Source organism: Rhinopithecus bieti, unplaced genomic scaffold (assembly GCF_001698545.2).
Source record: "Rhinopithecus bieti isolate Rb0 unplaced genomic scaffold, ASM169854v2 scaffold_55570, whole genome shotgun sequence".
In the NCBI taxonomy this organism is placed as follows: Eukaryota; Metazoa; Chordata; class Mammalia; order Primates; family Cercopithecidae; genus Rhinopithecus; species Rhinopithecus bieti.
This window is the reverse complement of record NW_016821707.1, coordinates 339560-357205: the sequence shown is the minus strand read 5'-3', so window position 1 is coordinate 357205 and position 17646 is coordinate 339560. Positions and strand designations below refer to the sequence as shown.

General features: G+C 43.0%; 1 protein-coding gene across 1 annotated transcript in view; it reads left to right on the top strand.

Annotated features, from left to right (window-relative positions):
• The first annotated feature begins 11571 nt into the window (after positions 1-11571).
• PUM3 (pumilio RNA binding family member 3) overlaps positions 11572-17646 on the top strand; it is a 41386-nt gene continuing 35311 nt past the window's right edge. The window contains exon 1 of the mRNA XM_017860550.1: positions 11572-11672. Coding sequence (XP_017716039.1) covers positions 11575-11672 — 98 coding nt within the window. The 5' untranslated portion in view covers positions 11572-11574. The remainder of the gene's footprint in view (positions 11673-17646) is intronic.

The following is a 17646-nucleotide window of genomic DNA, read 5'->3' as shown; positions in this document are numbered from 1 at the left end:
CTGTCACCCAGGCTGGAATGGAGTAGCACAATTATAGCTTAATGTAGCCTCAAACTGGGCTCGAGTGATCCTCCTGCCCCAGCCTCCCAAGTATCTGTGACTACGGGCATGCAACACCACATCTAGATAACTTTTAAAAAGGTTTTTTGTAGAGATGGGTGGGGTCTCACTATGTTGCCCAGGCTGGTCTTGAACTCCTGGCCTCAAGTGATTCTTCAACCTCAGCCTGCTGAAGTGCTGGGATTACAGGCATGAGCCACAGCACCTGACCTAGCCTCTCTTTCCTCTCTTCTTCCTCTGCCTTTTTACTCTCCACCATTTTCTCCACTTCCCTTTTCCACTCTTCTTATCCTCCTCTTCTGTTTTGTCTTCTTGGCCTTTTTGTTTTGCTTTCTCTTCATCTTTTCTCATTATTTTAAAATATGTACCTTTAAAAGATCTCCATTTTCCTTGGTCATATATACCCATTCTTGTTCACATGTCAATTTCTAGAGGATAGAAAATAGTTCAGAAGACTGGGGAAAATCAAATCCTCTTAGGTTGCTGAGAATGTCTAGGCACCTACACTGATGGACAAGGTCTGAGAATAGTCATGGAGAGGATGGTTCCAGCCATAAACCTGGCAAAATATCACTCTTCACCCTCCCAGGTGTGGTGCTTCTCAGTACATAATTGCAAAAAAGTGTTTTGTTTTGTTTTTTTTTTTTTTTTTTTTTTTTTTTTTTTTTTTTTTTTTTTAAGTATAGGGTATGTCTTAGTTATTCCTTCTGTTGCAGGTATGAATTTGCTGCAAGAATTGACTTTTGTTTTTCTAAATCGAAAAGATTTGGCTAAGCTGTCACCCACTAGAGGTGGTGGAATATTTTCAGTGGTGTCTCTAGAAGTTTCTCCCTCTCTCGTGGGTCATGAAGAGTCCCATGGGGCTTTAGCTGTCAGAAAAAAAAAAAAAAAAAAAAATCAAGGAACAGAGTCTTTAATCTTTAGTTCACTGTGATTGTCAAAGAAATGCTCATTCCCCAAGCCCTTTGGACCCTCTGAGGCATTCCCTTCTGTTCCACCCTGTGTTCCCCCACATTGTGGGAGTCCTGCCCCGCCTCCCGCTTCCACCTCCACTGCAGTCCCATCACCACCTGCGCTGCTCCCTGACACCTGGAATGCTTTCTCTTTTGGACATCTCAGGTCCATTCTTCAAGGAGCCCAGCTTTCCTTTATCTTTCTTTTAGATTCTTTTCTTTTAAATTCTGTTCTGTCTTGCTGAGGAGCCAAGGGGTGGGGAAAAGGGTAAACACCTCTCATTCTTTTTGTTACAGCCATGAGAATGAGACTGTATTAGTGCCTCAGTATATTATTCACCCATGCTGCTATTTTTTCATTATCAGACTTGGGGGAGGTTTTCTCAAAAGCTCCTGTTGGAAATATTTGAACAAACTGTTAGAATGTACTTAAAAATTGTTTTTCATTTATTCCTAGATAACGTTTCTTGATTTCCATTATTTCTTATTTTTTGTTTCATCTCTATGAAAAGGACAGAATGGCTAAAATGAGCAAGTCTGGAGTTTGACGTACAGTTGTGTGTCACTTAAAGACAAGGCTACATTCTGAGAAATGTGTTGTTAGAAATGTGTTTCATCATTTATAACATCATTGTGTGGACATCACAGGGTGCAATTACATAAACCTACATGGTACAGCTACTATACACCTAAGCTATATGGTACGGCCTGTTGCTCCTGGGCTACACACCTGTACAACATGTTACTATACTACATAACTGTAGGCAGTTGTATCACAATGGTCAGTGTATGTGTATTTAAACATATGTAAACAGAAAAGGTACAGTAAAACTATGATACGAAAGATAACAAATCGTACTCCTGCCTAGGGCACTTACCATGAATTGAGTGCAAGACTGGAAATTGCTGTGGGTGAGTCACTGAGTGAGTGATGAGTGAATGGAAAGGCCTAGGGCACTACAGTATACTACTGCAGACTTTATAAACACTGTATACTTAGGTTACATTACTTTTTTAAGTAATTGTGCTATGACATTATGACTGCAATGACATCACTAGGTGATAGGAATTTTTAGCTCCATTATAATCTTGTAGAACCACTGTTGTCTATGTGGATGACTGTTGATTAAAACGGCATTATATGGCCCATGACTGTACATTACACTAGTATTCCATTAGTGTGTTTTTTCCACCTTTCCCCAGATCCTTTTTTAAAAAAGATTGATCTTATGAATACTTATTTTCCCTACTGTATTAAGAATAACGCATGTGGGACCAGGATCACATTTCTTTCTAGGCTAACTCCAAAGTCATTAAATGGCCAAAATCTCTGGTTGCTTTATAAGACAAGGATTTTTAAGACCAATCCCTGCAAATATTCCTTTATACAAGCTCATAAAATCTGTTCTATCTTTTCACTCCCTACTATCAGCACATTAGTCTGGGTCCAAGTGACTTTCTGCTGAGGAAACTGAAATAATCCACTGTTAATAATCCTGTAGTGGATCCTGCCAGTAGACTGTCCGAATCCCCACCCTTGCCTCTTCAGTGCACATTGTCCGGCCTTCCATTGCCAGCAGATGGATCTTTTTATGAAAGTTTCTCTGATGCCACCAGATGCCACGTTGATGCTCATATAGCAGACCAGAAATATTAGGGAAATACTAGCCCCACACCCACCCTCAGAAGCAGTCATCAACTAATGACTGATGGGAGTTCATGTACGAATGTCCCAGCTTCTGAACCCCTTGGGTGGTCTATCTCTGAGGTATATGTACTCCGTTGGCTCCCAAAGTGCCCCAACAAGATGGCTGTTCAGTTACCCACAATGGTAAGTTGTTTGACAATGAACCTTGTTGGTTATCTTCTGTTCCTTGCCTCACTCCCCATCCCCATACAGACATTCCCAGACTAAGCCATTTGCACTTGAATCTTTGGTTTAGGGCCTTATTAAGATCTAACTTCCCTCCTGCAGAAAGACAACACAGAAGTCTCTTTCTGAAAAACAACATGTGCCCTCTTCCCCCACCCAGAGCTACCCCAGATGCCTCTCCCAACTGCCAGGCCAATAACTGAGGTCAAATCCCAGAGAAATACCGGATAAAGAGAGATTGTATCCTAAAGGACCTGCAACAATTACCTACAGCATTTACTTTCAAGAGCTGGGGAGTTCTCAGGGGCAGGACTATGAGAGTTCTTGACCCAAGGGCTGGAACACAAAAGTGAACAAGCAAGAGTGCATTGACTTGGAGTCACTTCCTCAGGACACGGTTTTAGCACCCTGGTAAGGCCCTAGAGATGGGACAAACACACTGCTATGTGGCTTTCCAAAGCCTAGTAAAAGCAGTGCCCAGTTGCTGAGCAAAGGTGAAATGCCTGAGTTGCCACAGCAGATGGTAAAAAGGATGGAAAAAAATAGATGGAAAATAAGATCAGAAACAGTTCATATTCCTTGGAATGAACAACGATACTCATTTACAGTTTTGCACCAGGGCTATGTTAGCTCGCCCACCCTCTGTCTTAATATAGTCCAAAGAGATCTGGACCATCTGGACATCCTGTAGAATATCACATTTGATCCATTACATCAATAAAATGAAGACATGGCTGCTATGCTAGGAATCTTGGTAAGAAACATGTGTTCCAGAGAGCAGGAGAGAAATCTTACAAAGATTCAGGCACAGGCCACTTTGGTGAAGCTTCCAGGAAGTCAGATGAGAATGTACACAAAGTATAAACATTTTCACATGCTAATACCCATAGAAAGCATCCACTAAAGGAGAAACATTGAACAATTAAGTAGACAAAATATTGCAGCCAGTTGACATTGGTTAGTCTTCAGCAATGGGCATGATGGACACATGAATGGAGTGAACACAATGGCAGAGGTGAGGGCTGCACATGTGCCCAACAGCATAAACTTATACTCATTCTAAGGCCATTCTAACTGCTGCTTCCTCTAAATGTAGAGTCTTCCAGCAACAGGAACAAATACAGCACTCCTGATATGGCCCATTTCCCAAAGAGACCAACAAACCACTCAGTGGCAACTTGACAACATTTGGGCTCCTTTTATTCTGGAATGGCTGACAGTTTCCCCTCAGTGGGATAGTCTTATTCCAAATATGAGTTTGCCTTTCCCATCCACAAAGCCTCAGCCAGCATCAATATCCAGATGTTTATGCAGTGCCTGATCCGTAAGCATGTAATCCTATGTAACATAGCATCTAAACAGGGGCACAAATCACAGCAAAGTGGGTGCAAGAGTGAGCCCATGGTCATGTGATTCTGAGATCACATCACAGATGCACCATCAAGAGGCAACCAACCCACAATAGAACACTGCAGTGACCTATCGAAGGCACAGCTGGAGCGCCAGTTTACAGGCAATAGTCTACAAAAAGGAGGTGCTGTCCTCCAGAGTGCAGAATAAATAAATCAGAGATCTCTATAGAGTTCTATGCTCCTAATAAGAATACATGGGTCGAGAAACCAAGGGAAAGAAGCAGGAATCATCATTCTTACCATTATTCTCAATGGCCCTCTGGGGAAATGCATGTTTCCTGTCCCCCTAACTCTAGGCTCTGCAGGTTTAGAAGTCCTTGTCTCCAAAGGAGACACACTCTTGCCAGGGGACAGACCAAGAGTTTCATTGAACTACAGATGTCTCCTGGACATTTTGAACTCCTTGTGTCCAAGAACAACAGGTAAGAAGCGGCGTCTCCATCTGGGCAAGTGTGATTAACTCCAATAACTAAAGGAGATAGGACTGCTTTTGGTCAACTGAGACATGGAGGAATACATATAGAACCCAGGTGATCCAGGGGCGTCTCCATCTGTACAAGTGTGATTAACTCTGATAACTACAGGAGATAGGACTGCTTTTGGTCAATAGAGACATGGAGGAATACATATAGAACCCAGGCGATCCACTTAGGTACCTCTCAGTTCTCCTCAGCCCCCACTGTAATGGTAAATGAACATATGAAGCAACCCTTGGCTTAGAGGCTATGATCACTAGAGTCTCAGACCCTGTAAAACCAGTGGTTTGAGTCACATGATCAGGTTAGTCATCAAGACTTGCCAAGCTAATAGCCAAGGACGAGGTGAATTTAGAATGGATAGTGCTGCCATGAGATGATGAGTACTTGCTGCAGCCCCCAGGAGACTCTACTTTGTCCCCCTGGTCTCCCTCTTCTAACTTTCCCCTCCTGAGCAGAGGGCCATAGGAACAATGGAGGAGCCGCTCCCTAAACACAGATGGAGAAATAGCCCTGTGCTGTGTGAGGGGTAGACCCTGGCAGCCATGGAGTGAACTGCTCCAATCTCCTTTCAAGAGAGAACCGGCTGCAAGAGGTGTAGTTAGCTGATGCCTCCAGCTGCCACAACTTCAGCATCCACCGCAGCATTCGTGCTGAGGCCATGTGCTCCCTGAGTTGCTCCCAGCCAATGACTGAGCACAGCAGGGGTACCTGAACTGGGCCTTTCCTACTGAAATTAGGTTTCCTTTAAGGAGAAATCTTTGCTCTGTAGTGCCATGCTGGCCTCACTGAGGCTTTCTCAGAGCTTTACTACAGCCTGAAGACTTTCTACCACATCCTCCTTCCTTCTGCCTCTCTCTCGACACACGTCAGATCTGTATCATGGTATCAGGCACTCCCTATTTACTGCTATTTCCTCTCACCTCATCTTATTGTGAAGTTTTTCTCACAACATGTTTCTCACAACATGTCTCACAACATGCCTCCTAATTCTATCTTGGCATCTGCTTCCTGGAGAATTTAAACTGACATAATAGGTTTGAGCAAGTGGGTTAATTTTTTTCTTCATCTTAAAAGGAAGAGGTAGGCTGGGCACAGGTGCTCATGCCCGTTAATCCCAGCACTATGGAAGACTGAGGTGAGAGGATCACTTGAGGTCAGGAGTTCAAGACCAGTCTGGGCAACATAGCAAAACCTATGTCTCTCCAAAAAGAAAAAAAAAGGAAGAGAGGCATATTGGGTAGGTAAGTAGAGCTATATCATTATTCTAAGTACCAACTTGAAATTTCTATACTTTTTAAAAGTAAAGTGGGAGGAATAATTAAAAATTCTTTTTTCTATTTTTAGCTTTTTTATTATACTTTAAGTTCTAGGGTACATGTGCACAACATGCAGGTTTGTTACATATGGATACATGTGCCATGTTGGTGTGCTGCACCCATTAATTCATCATTTACATTAGGTATATCTCCTAATGCTATCCCTCCCCCTCCCCCCACCCCACAACAGGCCCCGGTGTGTGATGTTCTCCACCCTGTGTCCAAGTGTTCTCATTGTTCAGTTCCCACCTATGAGTGAGAACATGTGGTGTTTGGTTTTCTGTCCTTGTGATAGTTTGCTCGGAGTGATGGTTTCCAGCTTCATCCATGTCCCTACAAAGGACATGAACTCATCCTTTTTTATGGCTGCATAGTATTCCATGGTGTATATGTGCCACATTTTCTTAATCCAGTCTATCATTAATGGGCATTTGGGTTGGTTCCAAGTCTTTGCTATTGTGAATAGTGCTGCAATAAACATACGTGTGCATGTGTCTTTATAGCAGCATGATTTGTAATCCTTTGGGTATATGCCCAGTAATGGGATGGGATGGCTGGGTCAAACGGTATTTCTAGTTCTAGATCCTTGAGGAATCGCCACACTGTCTTCCACAATGGTTGAACTAGTTTACAGTCCCACCAACGGTGTAAAAGCGTTCCTATTTCTCCACATCCTCCCCAGCACCTCCTGTTTCCTGACTTTTTAATGATCGCCATTCTAACTGGTGTGAGATGGTATCTCATTGTGGTTTTGATTTGCAAGAAAATTATTCTTCATTCATATTTTATGAAGCCTGACAGCAGAATTTTAAAAACTTAAAATGCCAGCATATTAATTTTTCTTATCCTAGACAAAAAACTGAAGCTAGTATGTGTTGCTTGAGTTTTGTTTAACAAAACCATAGTGCATTATAAATGCCACTGTGTATAAGTGACAATTAAGTGATATTACCTACTTTTTATTTCATTTCTCCATCATGTGCTGACACAATCTTTTATTAAGGTGAGACTGCTACAATCAGATAAACTTACATCTTGGCCATATAATTTTCTGCTGCTCCAAAGTATGTCATCAAAGAAAGCAAAATACGACAAGGTTAATACTGTGTTTACTAGACAGCAACTACAGCATTATGAATGCTCAATTAATGTTTAGACTACATTAGTGCACTTCATAGGAAATGATATTGGAAAACATAATGCACACTATTCAGAAGCAGTTCTTTTTCACTAAAGAAAAATGTGTTGGCAACTGCTCCGTTTCCATGGATTTATGATTCTAATAGGTCCTGAAAATATAGCCCAATCCTTGCCAAAATCTCACTTGTGCTTTATATCAGTAACATGCCCTCTATCGCTGCTTATGCATTTGAGAAACAGAAAACAACACAATTTGTTAAAATCCACTAATTAGAACTCCAGAGAACTGATTTTGGGGAGGGGAAGATGTACGGGAGCTGACACCTAACTTATTTTATTTTTATGGAAAAAAGAAAATTGCACAAAATTATGTGAAATTGAAAAAAGAAGCAAACATTTTCCAGAATATGTTTGAAAGTGTATAGTTCAAATTTAAACCGTTTTTTAACATTTAATGGTATTAAATCACTTCAGGAGAACTCAATCAGCAAGAAAGATACAATTCTCTCCAATGTTCTACTTACAGAGAGAAGCATATTGTACACTTAATTCTTAAATTCTGGTACCTGCAATACAAAGAGGAACTGGGAGATTTAACCCCTAGTTAACTAAAGAATCAAATCAAGAGACCCAGGGCAGTGACTCACACCTGTAATCCCAGCACTTTGGGAGGCCAAGGCAGATGGATTACCTGAGGTCAGGAGTCCAAGACCATCCTGACCAACATAGTGAAACCCTGTCTGTACTAAAAATATGAAAATTAACCAGGCCTGGTGATGCACGCCTGTAGTTCCAGCTACTTGGGAGGCTGAGGCAAGAGAATTGCCTGAACTCGGGAGGCGGAGGCTGCAATGAGCTGAGATCGTACCACTGCACTCCAGCCTGGACAACAGAGCAAGATTCTGTCTCAAAAACAATCGTCAACTTGAACCCCATTCCTTAAATAACTGGGTCTTAACCTTAGCTGCATGTTAGCATGAGATCTAGGCACCAAATTCTCAATGCTCAGGTCCCACTCCAGACCAATTAAATCAGAAATACTGCTATTTAAAGAAAGAAAAACGAAAACTCCACAGGTAATTCAATGTGCTGCCTAGATTTCTATCCACCACCTGGGATACTATAGTTATTTTAAGTTTTAAACCAGATTAGCTTAAGTCACAAATTAAATCTCTACTGCTGGATAAAAGCATATTTGCTAAGTGGCCTTTAATTTTACCAGAGTACTAGAAAAAGAATGAAATCCAAATGCCTGGTTAACATTATATCTGATGGTCTTTCAATTCTGGGGTGGCCGTGTAATCCAGTTCTTGGCACTGAAATAGAAGGGAGACTCCTGCTGGGTCTTTTCCTTCTGGGATAAAAGGACAGAGCCCCACTGGGAGGAAAAAGTGGATTTCATTTCTTTCTCCACTTTCACTAGCCCTGAACTCTCAGATAAATACTGAAACTAAGGAGTACATCTTGCAATCAAAAAGCAGTGAGAGAATAAAAAGTCAACATGTTGAGGATGGTGGTAGGACAAAGACTAGAAGAGCTTGGGTCTTTGATGACATTGTTGTGTCATTGAACCACAACAACCAACTACCTTCCACATTTTTATGTTAAGAAAATGATTGCTTAAGCCACCATTAGCTGAGCTTTCCGTTACATGAAGTCAAATGTATTTCTTTTCTTTTCCTTTCTTTTTTCTTTTTTCTTTTTTTTTTTTTTTTTTTTTTTGAGACAGAGTCTCCCTCTGTTACCCAGGCTGGAGTACAGTGGCACAGTCTCCACTCATTGCACCTCCGCCTCTCCAGTTCAAGCGATTCTCCGTGCTTCAGCCTCCGGAGTAGCAAGGAGTACAGGCATGCACTATCACACCCGGCTAATTTTTGTATTTTTGTAGAGATGGGTTTTCACCATGTTAGCCAGGCTAGCCTTGAATTCCTGGCCTCAGGTGATCCGCCTGCCTCGGCCTCCCAAAATGCTGGGATTGCAGGTGTGAGCCACAGCGCCCGGCCCTAAAGTATTTCCAATGGGTACACTTTAGTTCTCTCTTAAGCGACGAATCACTCAACATTTACTATTGGCTAAGAACTTTAAGATATTATCACTTTTAAGCCTCACAGCAACTCCAGAAACAAGTGTTGTTATTCCCATTTTACATATGCAGAAACTGAGGCCCATACAAGTTAACTATCTTGCCCTTGGCCATACAGAATTTAGACTTTAAGCCAGGTTCCTTTGATTCCAATGGCAGTGCTCTTCATTGCATTGCTATAGTACTGTTATTAACCTCTTGGATGTGTGCAAGTCTAGTTGCTCTGATTAAATTGTGTATCATGCAAGAAGAGCATGTTAGGCTTGTAGGAGTACACCTAATGGTCTACATTTAGGTCAATAGATATTTGAAGAATTAATGGGTTTGCTTGAAAAAAAAAAAAAATCACAGGATAAACTTTTTTGTGCTGTTCTGCAAAACCACACGATGCTTTAAATTCACTCCACCAAAAAAAAAAAAAAAAAATCAAAATCAATCCACTTTCACAGAAGACTTGATAAAACGTTTTTAATAATAATCAAGGGCTTTAGTATGTGATAACATTTTTTTCCCTCCCTGGTGAAAAGGCAAATAAATAGTAGGGTTTTGGTGTAGATGCTTAAGGCAACTATATGGACCTATCTTCAAGGATATGGGGTGCTGCTATCTGTCGAGTTGAAAAGACAAACGTACCCCTTCCCAGGGTTGTGTGATAGGGTATATTTTGTGATTTTTTTTTTTCTTTTTGGCCAGCATTTACTCTTCAGGTGTTTCAAGGTGTCTAATATCCCCACTACTATGCTATTTGCCCAAAAGGCACTGCTGATGGGCCTCCTGCAATTCCTGTTCCGTATTCTCTTAGCATTTACTGAATTATTGAAAGCAATACAGAGGCAGCCACGTTGAGTTTAGAGTCAGGCTCACTGGACCAAAGCTACTATGTTTTGTCTTTCTCTGTGAAATGAGAAAAGACCTATTTAAAACTGTTCTTATGAGACTTAAGTGAGCTGAAATGTAAACAAACTACTAACAGTTAAGGTAAACAAGAAGAAATTATCAAATATCTATGTGCTGAATAGTGAGATAAGTGCCTGGAAAGTAATGATGGCCCCTGTCATCAAGAAGCATACAGTCTACTAAATTGCCAGTTTCAACTCTAACTCCTTAGTGGCCAGAAAACGGAGTAAGTTGGAAGATAGTAAAATCTGAAGTCTGGCACCTGGGATCAAGTGCCAGTTCTCAACTTTCCCAATGTAGTGGGTTGAATAATCTCCAAAAGTATGTCTATGTCTATATCCTAACTCCCAGGACATGTGAAAGTCACCTTATTTGGGAAAAGGGCCTTTGCAGATGTGATTAAATTAAGGACCTCCAGATGAGATAATCTTGGATTATCCCCGTGGACTCTAAATTCACTGTTCGGTGTCCTAAAAACACAGAGAGGTGACACAGGCACAAGAGAAGGCCATTAGAAGACAGGCAGAGATTGGAGTCATGCAACAACAAGCCACGGACCGCCTGGAACCATTAGAAGCTGAAGAAGCAAAGGATTCTCCCCTAGAGCCTTGAAAAGGTGCAGGGCTCTGCCAACAGCTTGATTTTGGAATTCTTGCCTCTAGAACTGTTACAGAATAAAATCCTGTTGTTTGACACGACCAAGTTTGTCGTGTCAGTTTCTTCATCTAGAAAATGGGGCATATATCCTAACCACAATATTATTTCCTGAAGTATAAAGTGGAATAACAGCACTTTCCAGGCACGAGCAGACATTAAAAATAGCAAACATTTATTGAGAGCGTCCCATGCTAAGCGCTTTGCACGTGTAACTTAATTATTTCTATTTTATTGATCACGAAGCCAAGGCTCAGAAAAATTTTGTAATTTTCCCAGACCCACACAGCTAGCAAGTGAAAAAAACGGGATTACAATTCAAACCGATTCACGAGATACCCCTTTTATCCTCCACGCTGGACTGCTCAGGAAGTATGCAAATTAACACACTTTAGAAACTTTAGCTACTTCAATATTTGTTCAGGCTACGGGATTCAGGCCTCCTATTAATCGCGCCGGCCAAGTCTCTCCTTCAGCAGCCTGTTCGACCTCGCAAGAGATTTCCCTTTCTTTCCAGCACGGAAGCGACCGGGTTAATGACGTCATTTTCCCGTGACCGTTGTCGCGTCCTCTGCCCGACGGATCCTTTCAAGGGCCAAAATCCTCGCTCCTCAAGAGGAGGCATAATAGCAGCGGACCAATAGAAACTCCGAATTTTTGTATTGTCTGGTAAGCTCCACCTCTTAGTCACTGATCCGCCGCGGAAGATGAAAAAAAGCGGCCCGGGGGCGGAGCAAGGCAAGGAAGCGGAAGCGGAGCCGCGGTCCGGATCCGCTGCGCGAGCTGCCTCTGTCCCACGTGTGCGGTGAGTGTGGCAGGCTCAGCGGTCGCTCCTAGGAGGGGTTCGCACCCTGCCGGGCGCTGGAAGTCGGAAAGGTCTCTCGGGGCTGTTGTCCACTGGGCAGTCTCCTGTGGCCTCTTTTTGGGCTAGGAGTTTGGGACTGATTGGAACCTGGCAAGGAGGGCGGAGCTCCGACCTCTCTCCCACCACGTTGCCTTGCGTCCTGGGTTAGATTGGACTAGCTTCACTCTAGAATCCCAGCCCGTGCTCGGCCTGATCAGCCTGTCTGTGCTGTTTCACAAACACCAACTCCAGTGCTAGGTGGTGTGCCTGAATGTACGCAGATTATAAGTGCTGGGAGGAAACGAACTGGAAGCTGAGTTGGGAGATAGTGGAATCTGAAGAAGTGATCTTTAAGCGGAGATCTAAAGCATGGCGAGAGGCCACCCGGAGATCTGGAAGCTCAGGGAGTACTTCAAGCAGAGGCAATAATGGGCTAAGTCCCTGAGGTGGGAGCTAGGAAGGAGTACAGTTAGAGTACAAGATAAAGTTAGAGGGATAGAGTGGAACTAGGTTCTGTAGGGCCTTGAAGGCCATGATGGGGAATTTTTTTTTTTCTATACAGTAGGAAAACATTTCCGTTGCTATTACCATGTGTAGAAAACATTGAAGGATTATAAGCAAGTGAGAATAATGAATAGGCCCTGGTTCTCTTTAGAAGATGTATTTAATTTGGGAGCTCAAGAGATTGTATTAATAATAGTTTACATTAGGGTGGAGACTTAAGGGGCATTTAAGAGAACTAACTTATGGTTCAGTGTGGCAGACAAGAGAGAGGAAAATGTCAAGGGTAACTCACGTTTCTTACTTGAGCAGTAAAATAGATAATGTGCCATTGGCTGAGATGGGGGACAGCGGGGCAGAGAAAAATAGTATCTTGTTGTCTGTGGGACAGACAACAATAACATAGAGAACAACATAAGAGAATTATGTTTTGGACACATTAAGGGTAAGGTGCCTGTTAGACACATAATTAGAGGTATCAGATAAGCAGTTATACACAAGTTTGGAGCCCAAGGAGAAGTTCATATTGGAGACATGATTTGGGAGAACTCAGCATAAAAAGCCAGGAGATTGGATAAGACCATCTAGGGAAAAGTGTGGAGAGAGAAGGGACGTTCCCTAGGACAAAGATTTGAGGAATGCTGACATTTAGAGGTTGGTCTATAAGAAAATGTCATTTAAACTGAATTTGAAGGATGGGTCGGAATTGTGTTGCAGAGAGAATGGCTAAACTTCACTTAAAAGTTCACTATTTAGATAAAGAATAATGAGAAAGATTGACTCCTGTGTGGTGTTGATGAGTGGAGTGAATTAAGACCACATTCTGAATGGCTGTGAATGCCTGAGTTGGCACTTTTTCCTGAAGGCAGTGGGAAAGCTTTGAAGCTATTGGAGCATGGAAATCACATGAAATAGGTGTGCTAGTGGAAGGTTAATCAGGCAGCAGAAAGTGGATCAAAGCAGATTGGATCTAAACAAAACTGAGCAAGAGCTAACAGGAGCCAGAATGGGGTAATAGAGGGAAAGCAAAAAGAGGGGCCAATTCTGAGAGACACTATGGAATGTGATGATTGATTATGAAGGTACAGGGTCCCTGAGCAAAGCAAATTGCATTTTGCCGAGTGCAAGAAGCAAGACCCAAAAAGTTACATATTGTATGATTCCATGTATATGAATGACATTCTGGAAAAGACAAAATAGGCATGAAAACCCAATCATTGGCAGTCAGGGAAGAGGGAAGGAGTTGATTACAAAGGAGGTGTACCAAGGGACTTTCTAGAGTGACAAGACTTTTCTGTAAGATACTATGGTAGAGGATGCATGACTCTTAGCCATTTGTTGAAGCCCATAGAATTATACACCAGAAAGAGTAAACTTGACTATATGCACATTTAATAAATCTGCCAGCATTTCTGGGGATGCAATGCAGACTGTGACAAATCAGTTAAGCTATATTATAAACATGTAACTTCACTAAAGAGAGTGAGAGACTGAAGGGCTGATCTAAGTAGCTTTTTTTTTTTTTTTTTTTTTTGCCTGCAGCCGTAATTGCTACAGGCGGAATCCACTGACTTGAGTGCTAAAGTTAGCAGGTAAAACTTAAGAGGAGGTAGGATGTCTACATATTCTCCAAACATCTTGTCTAAAATGTTTATTAATTGCTATGGTAGTTTAACATTTGAAACAGAGTCTCACTCTGTTGCCCTGGCTGGAATGTAGTGGCACAATCTCAGCTTGCTGCAGCCTCCACCTCCTGGGTTCAGGTGATTCTCCTGCCTCGGCCCCCTGAGTAGCTGGGATTACATGTGTGCACCACCACCACGCCCAGCTAATTTTTTTTATTTTTAGTAGAGACAGGGTTTGGTCTTGAACTCCTGACCTCAGGTAATCCACCCGCCTCAGCCTCCCAAAGTGCTGGCATTACAGGTGTGAGCCACCATGCAAGCCTCTAAGTAACTCTGGAAAAGTGTTTTGAATGGATACGAAAAAGAATTGCACATCAACACTGTACCTTCATTGTCAATTTATTTCTCGTGGGATACACGTTAGCAGTTCTGAAAGTATACATGTATAGTAGGGTTGAACATACCTATAAATAAATTGTAGATGGTGGGAAGCAGGTTGCTCACTGTCAGAGAAAGAACTTACAAATGAGCAAGAGGAGATGCCTAGAATGAAATCTGTGGTGCTTGATTAGATTTGGAAACATTAGTATGAGCTTCATGTTATTTTAATAGATATAAAAATAAATATAGGTATGTGCATATGCATAGGTTGATGTACATATGTGTGTTTCCTGAATCTGCTGAAGGGACGTAGAAACAAGGACACCTCAGTGACAACAAGCACACCTAGCACTCAGATCTTGGTTTTTAAATACCATTCTTAAAGGAACCAGGATTCCTTGGAGAAGTGGCTAATTTCAGGGCTAGTTTAAGGAAAATACAGAATGAACCTGGAGCTAGTGCCACAAAATAAGGGTGTGCTTTAAAAAACAAAACTAAACAAAGCAGATGGGCCATGTCAAAAGGACACAGAAGCAACCTGAAAAACTTCCCACTGGCTGGAGCTAGAATTATTTGAGCAACAAAATAACAATGGTAGTGGATTATAACCAAGGAATGAAATAAATATCTGAGACTATATGATATAAGTAAATAGAAAAGATGGGACAAGTCTTCCCTACAGAAAAGTTCAGAATAACAAGGGTAAAAGTAATAAGAGAAATAGAAGATCACCATTTAAATGCAGTAATTGCTGCAGCCAAAATCCACCGACAGATGCTAAAGTTAGCAGGTAAAACTTAGGAGGATATAGGATGTCTACATATTCTCCAAACATCTTGTCTAAAATGTTTATTAATTGCTGTGGTAGTTTAACATATGCCTGGATTCTTTAGTACCCTGCCTTCTGGGAAGTGGAGCTTAATTTTCCTCTGAGTTTGGGCTGGACTTGGTGGCTTGGATCTAATAAAGATGGAAAGGTTAAAGTGGCAACTTTACAGTGGAGAAACCTGGAAAACACTACTTTGACCAAGTGAACACGGTTAACATAAACAGTAATAAGTCATGTTAATGTCATGTACCTCCTGGTAGAGTACTACCAGAAGAAAGCTTGACCTCTGGTAGTCTTCCAAAAAATGTGTAGCCTTAGCCTAATCATGAGAAAACATCAGGCAAACCCCAAATGAGGAATATTCTACAAAATACAAAGGAAACTTGATGGCCAGAATCAGTGTATCCTGGTACAGAAAGAGGATATTAGTGGAAAAACTGGTAAACTCCAACTCAACTCTGTAGCTTAGTTAATAGTATTGTATGCTAACGTTAGGGGAAGCTGGGAAGAGGGCATATGTGAACTGTGTATCTTGTCAACTCTTTTCTAAAGCTAAAATTATTTCAATATAAAAATTAGAATAAACATATAGAGAAAACATGTAAATGAATAGATTCTTAGAAAACTACATGGCATAGAAGAGCTAAGAGATGCAGGTGTGGTCATTGAGAGGTGATAATGTGCTAGCAGCCCTCACTCTCAGCGGCTCCTCGGCCTTGGCGTCCACTTTGGCAGCGCTTGAGGAGCCCTTCAGCGTGCTAGGGCACCGTGGGAGCCCCCCTCTGGGCTGGCTGAGGCCAGAGCCACCTCCCTCTGCTTGCGGGGACATGTGGAGGGAGAGGCGTGGGCGGCAACCGGGGCTGCGCACCGCATGCTCAGGGGCCAGCGCGAGCACGCCAGCGCGAGTTCCTGCGGGCGCGGGTGCAGGCTCAGCAGCCCGCACACTGAGCGGCCGGCCGGCTCCACCTGCCCAGGATAGTGAGGGGCTTAGCACCCGGGCCAGCAACTGCGGAGAAGGTTGTGCCTGGTCCCCCAGCGGTGCGGACAGTCGGCGCTGCACTCAAATTCTCCTCAAATTCTTGCAGGATTTAACTGCTTCCCCACAGGGCAGGGCTGGGGACCTGCAGCCCATTGTGTCTGAGCCCCTCCCCCCCGCCGGACTCCCGTGCGACCTGAGCCTCCCTGGTGGGCGCCATCCCCTGCTCCCTAGCGCTTGGTCCCATCAACAGCCCAAGGGCTGAAGAGTGCAGGCGCGGCTAGGGGCTGGTGGACAGCTCTGCCTGCAGCCCCCCGCCCCAGCCCCCCATGCAGGATCCACTGGGTGAAGCCAGCTGGGCTCCTGAACTGGATGGGGACTTGGAGAACTTTTATATCTAGCTGGAGGATGGATCATATGTGCACCAAGCAGCACTCTGTGTCAGGGTCAGGGTTTGTGAATACAACAGTTGGTACTGTAGCTAACCTAGTGGAGACTTGGAGGACTAGCACTCTGTGACTCTGTGTCTAGCTCACGGATTGTAAATGCACCAATCAGCAGTCTGTGTCTAGCGCAGGGTTTGTAAATACACCAATCAGCACTCTATGTGTCTAGCTCAGGGTTTGTGAATACACCAATTGGTACTCTATCTAGCTAACCTAGTGGAGACTTGGAGAACTAGCACTCTGTTACTCTGTGTCTAGCTCAAGGATTGTAAATGCACCAATCAGCACTCTGTGTCTAGCTCAGGGTTTGTAAATACACCAATCAGCACTCTGTGTCTAGCTCAAGGTTTGTAAATACACCAACTGGTACTCTGTATCTAGCTAACTAGCACTCTGTGACTCTGTGTCTAGCAAGGATTGTAAACACACCAGTCAGCACTCTGTCAAAAGGGACCAATCAACTCTCTATAAAGTAGACCAATCAGCTCTCTGTAAAATGGACCCTTCAGCAGAATGTGGGTGGGGCCAGATAAGGGAATAAAAGCAGGCTGCCCCAGCTGGCAGCAACCCGCTCGGGTCTTTTTCTACGCTGTGGAAGCTTTGTTCTTTCGCTCTTTGCAATAAATCTTGCTGCTGCTCATTCTTTGGGTCTCCGCTGCCTTTATGAGCTGTAACACTGACTGCGAAGGTCCGCAGCTTCACTCCTGAAGCCAGCGAGACCACTGGGAAGAATGAACAACTCCAGACGCACTGCCTTTAAGAGGTGTAACGCTTACCACCAAGGTCTGCAGCTTCACTCCTGACAGCAAGACCACCCACCAGAAGGAAGACGCTCCAGACACATCTGAACGTCTAAAGGAACAAACTCAGGACACACCATCTTTAAGAACTGTAACACCAAAGGGTCCGCGGCTTCATTCTTGAAGTCAGTGAGGCCAAGAACCCACCAATTCCGGACACGTTATGATGGCCATAGCTAAGTAATAATGTGACCTTTCAGTTCTAAATGCCCCAAGGAAGCCGAGTAATTCGGGGGCTTTCCGTATTTCAAAATCATTAGAAAAGTCTAGATTAGAACAGTGCTTTTCAGAGTGCTCCTTGGAACTCTGCTGTTCCCTTGTGATGTTCCAGGAAAAAGTGGTTCAACTGGAGTTGGAAAATCCTGCATCCTTTTAGC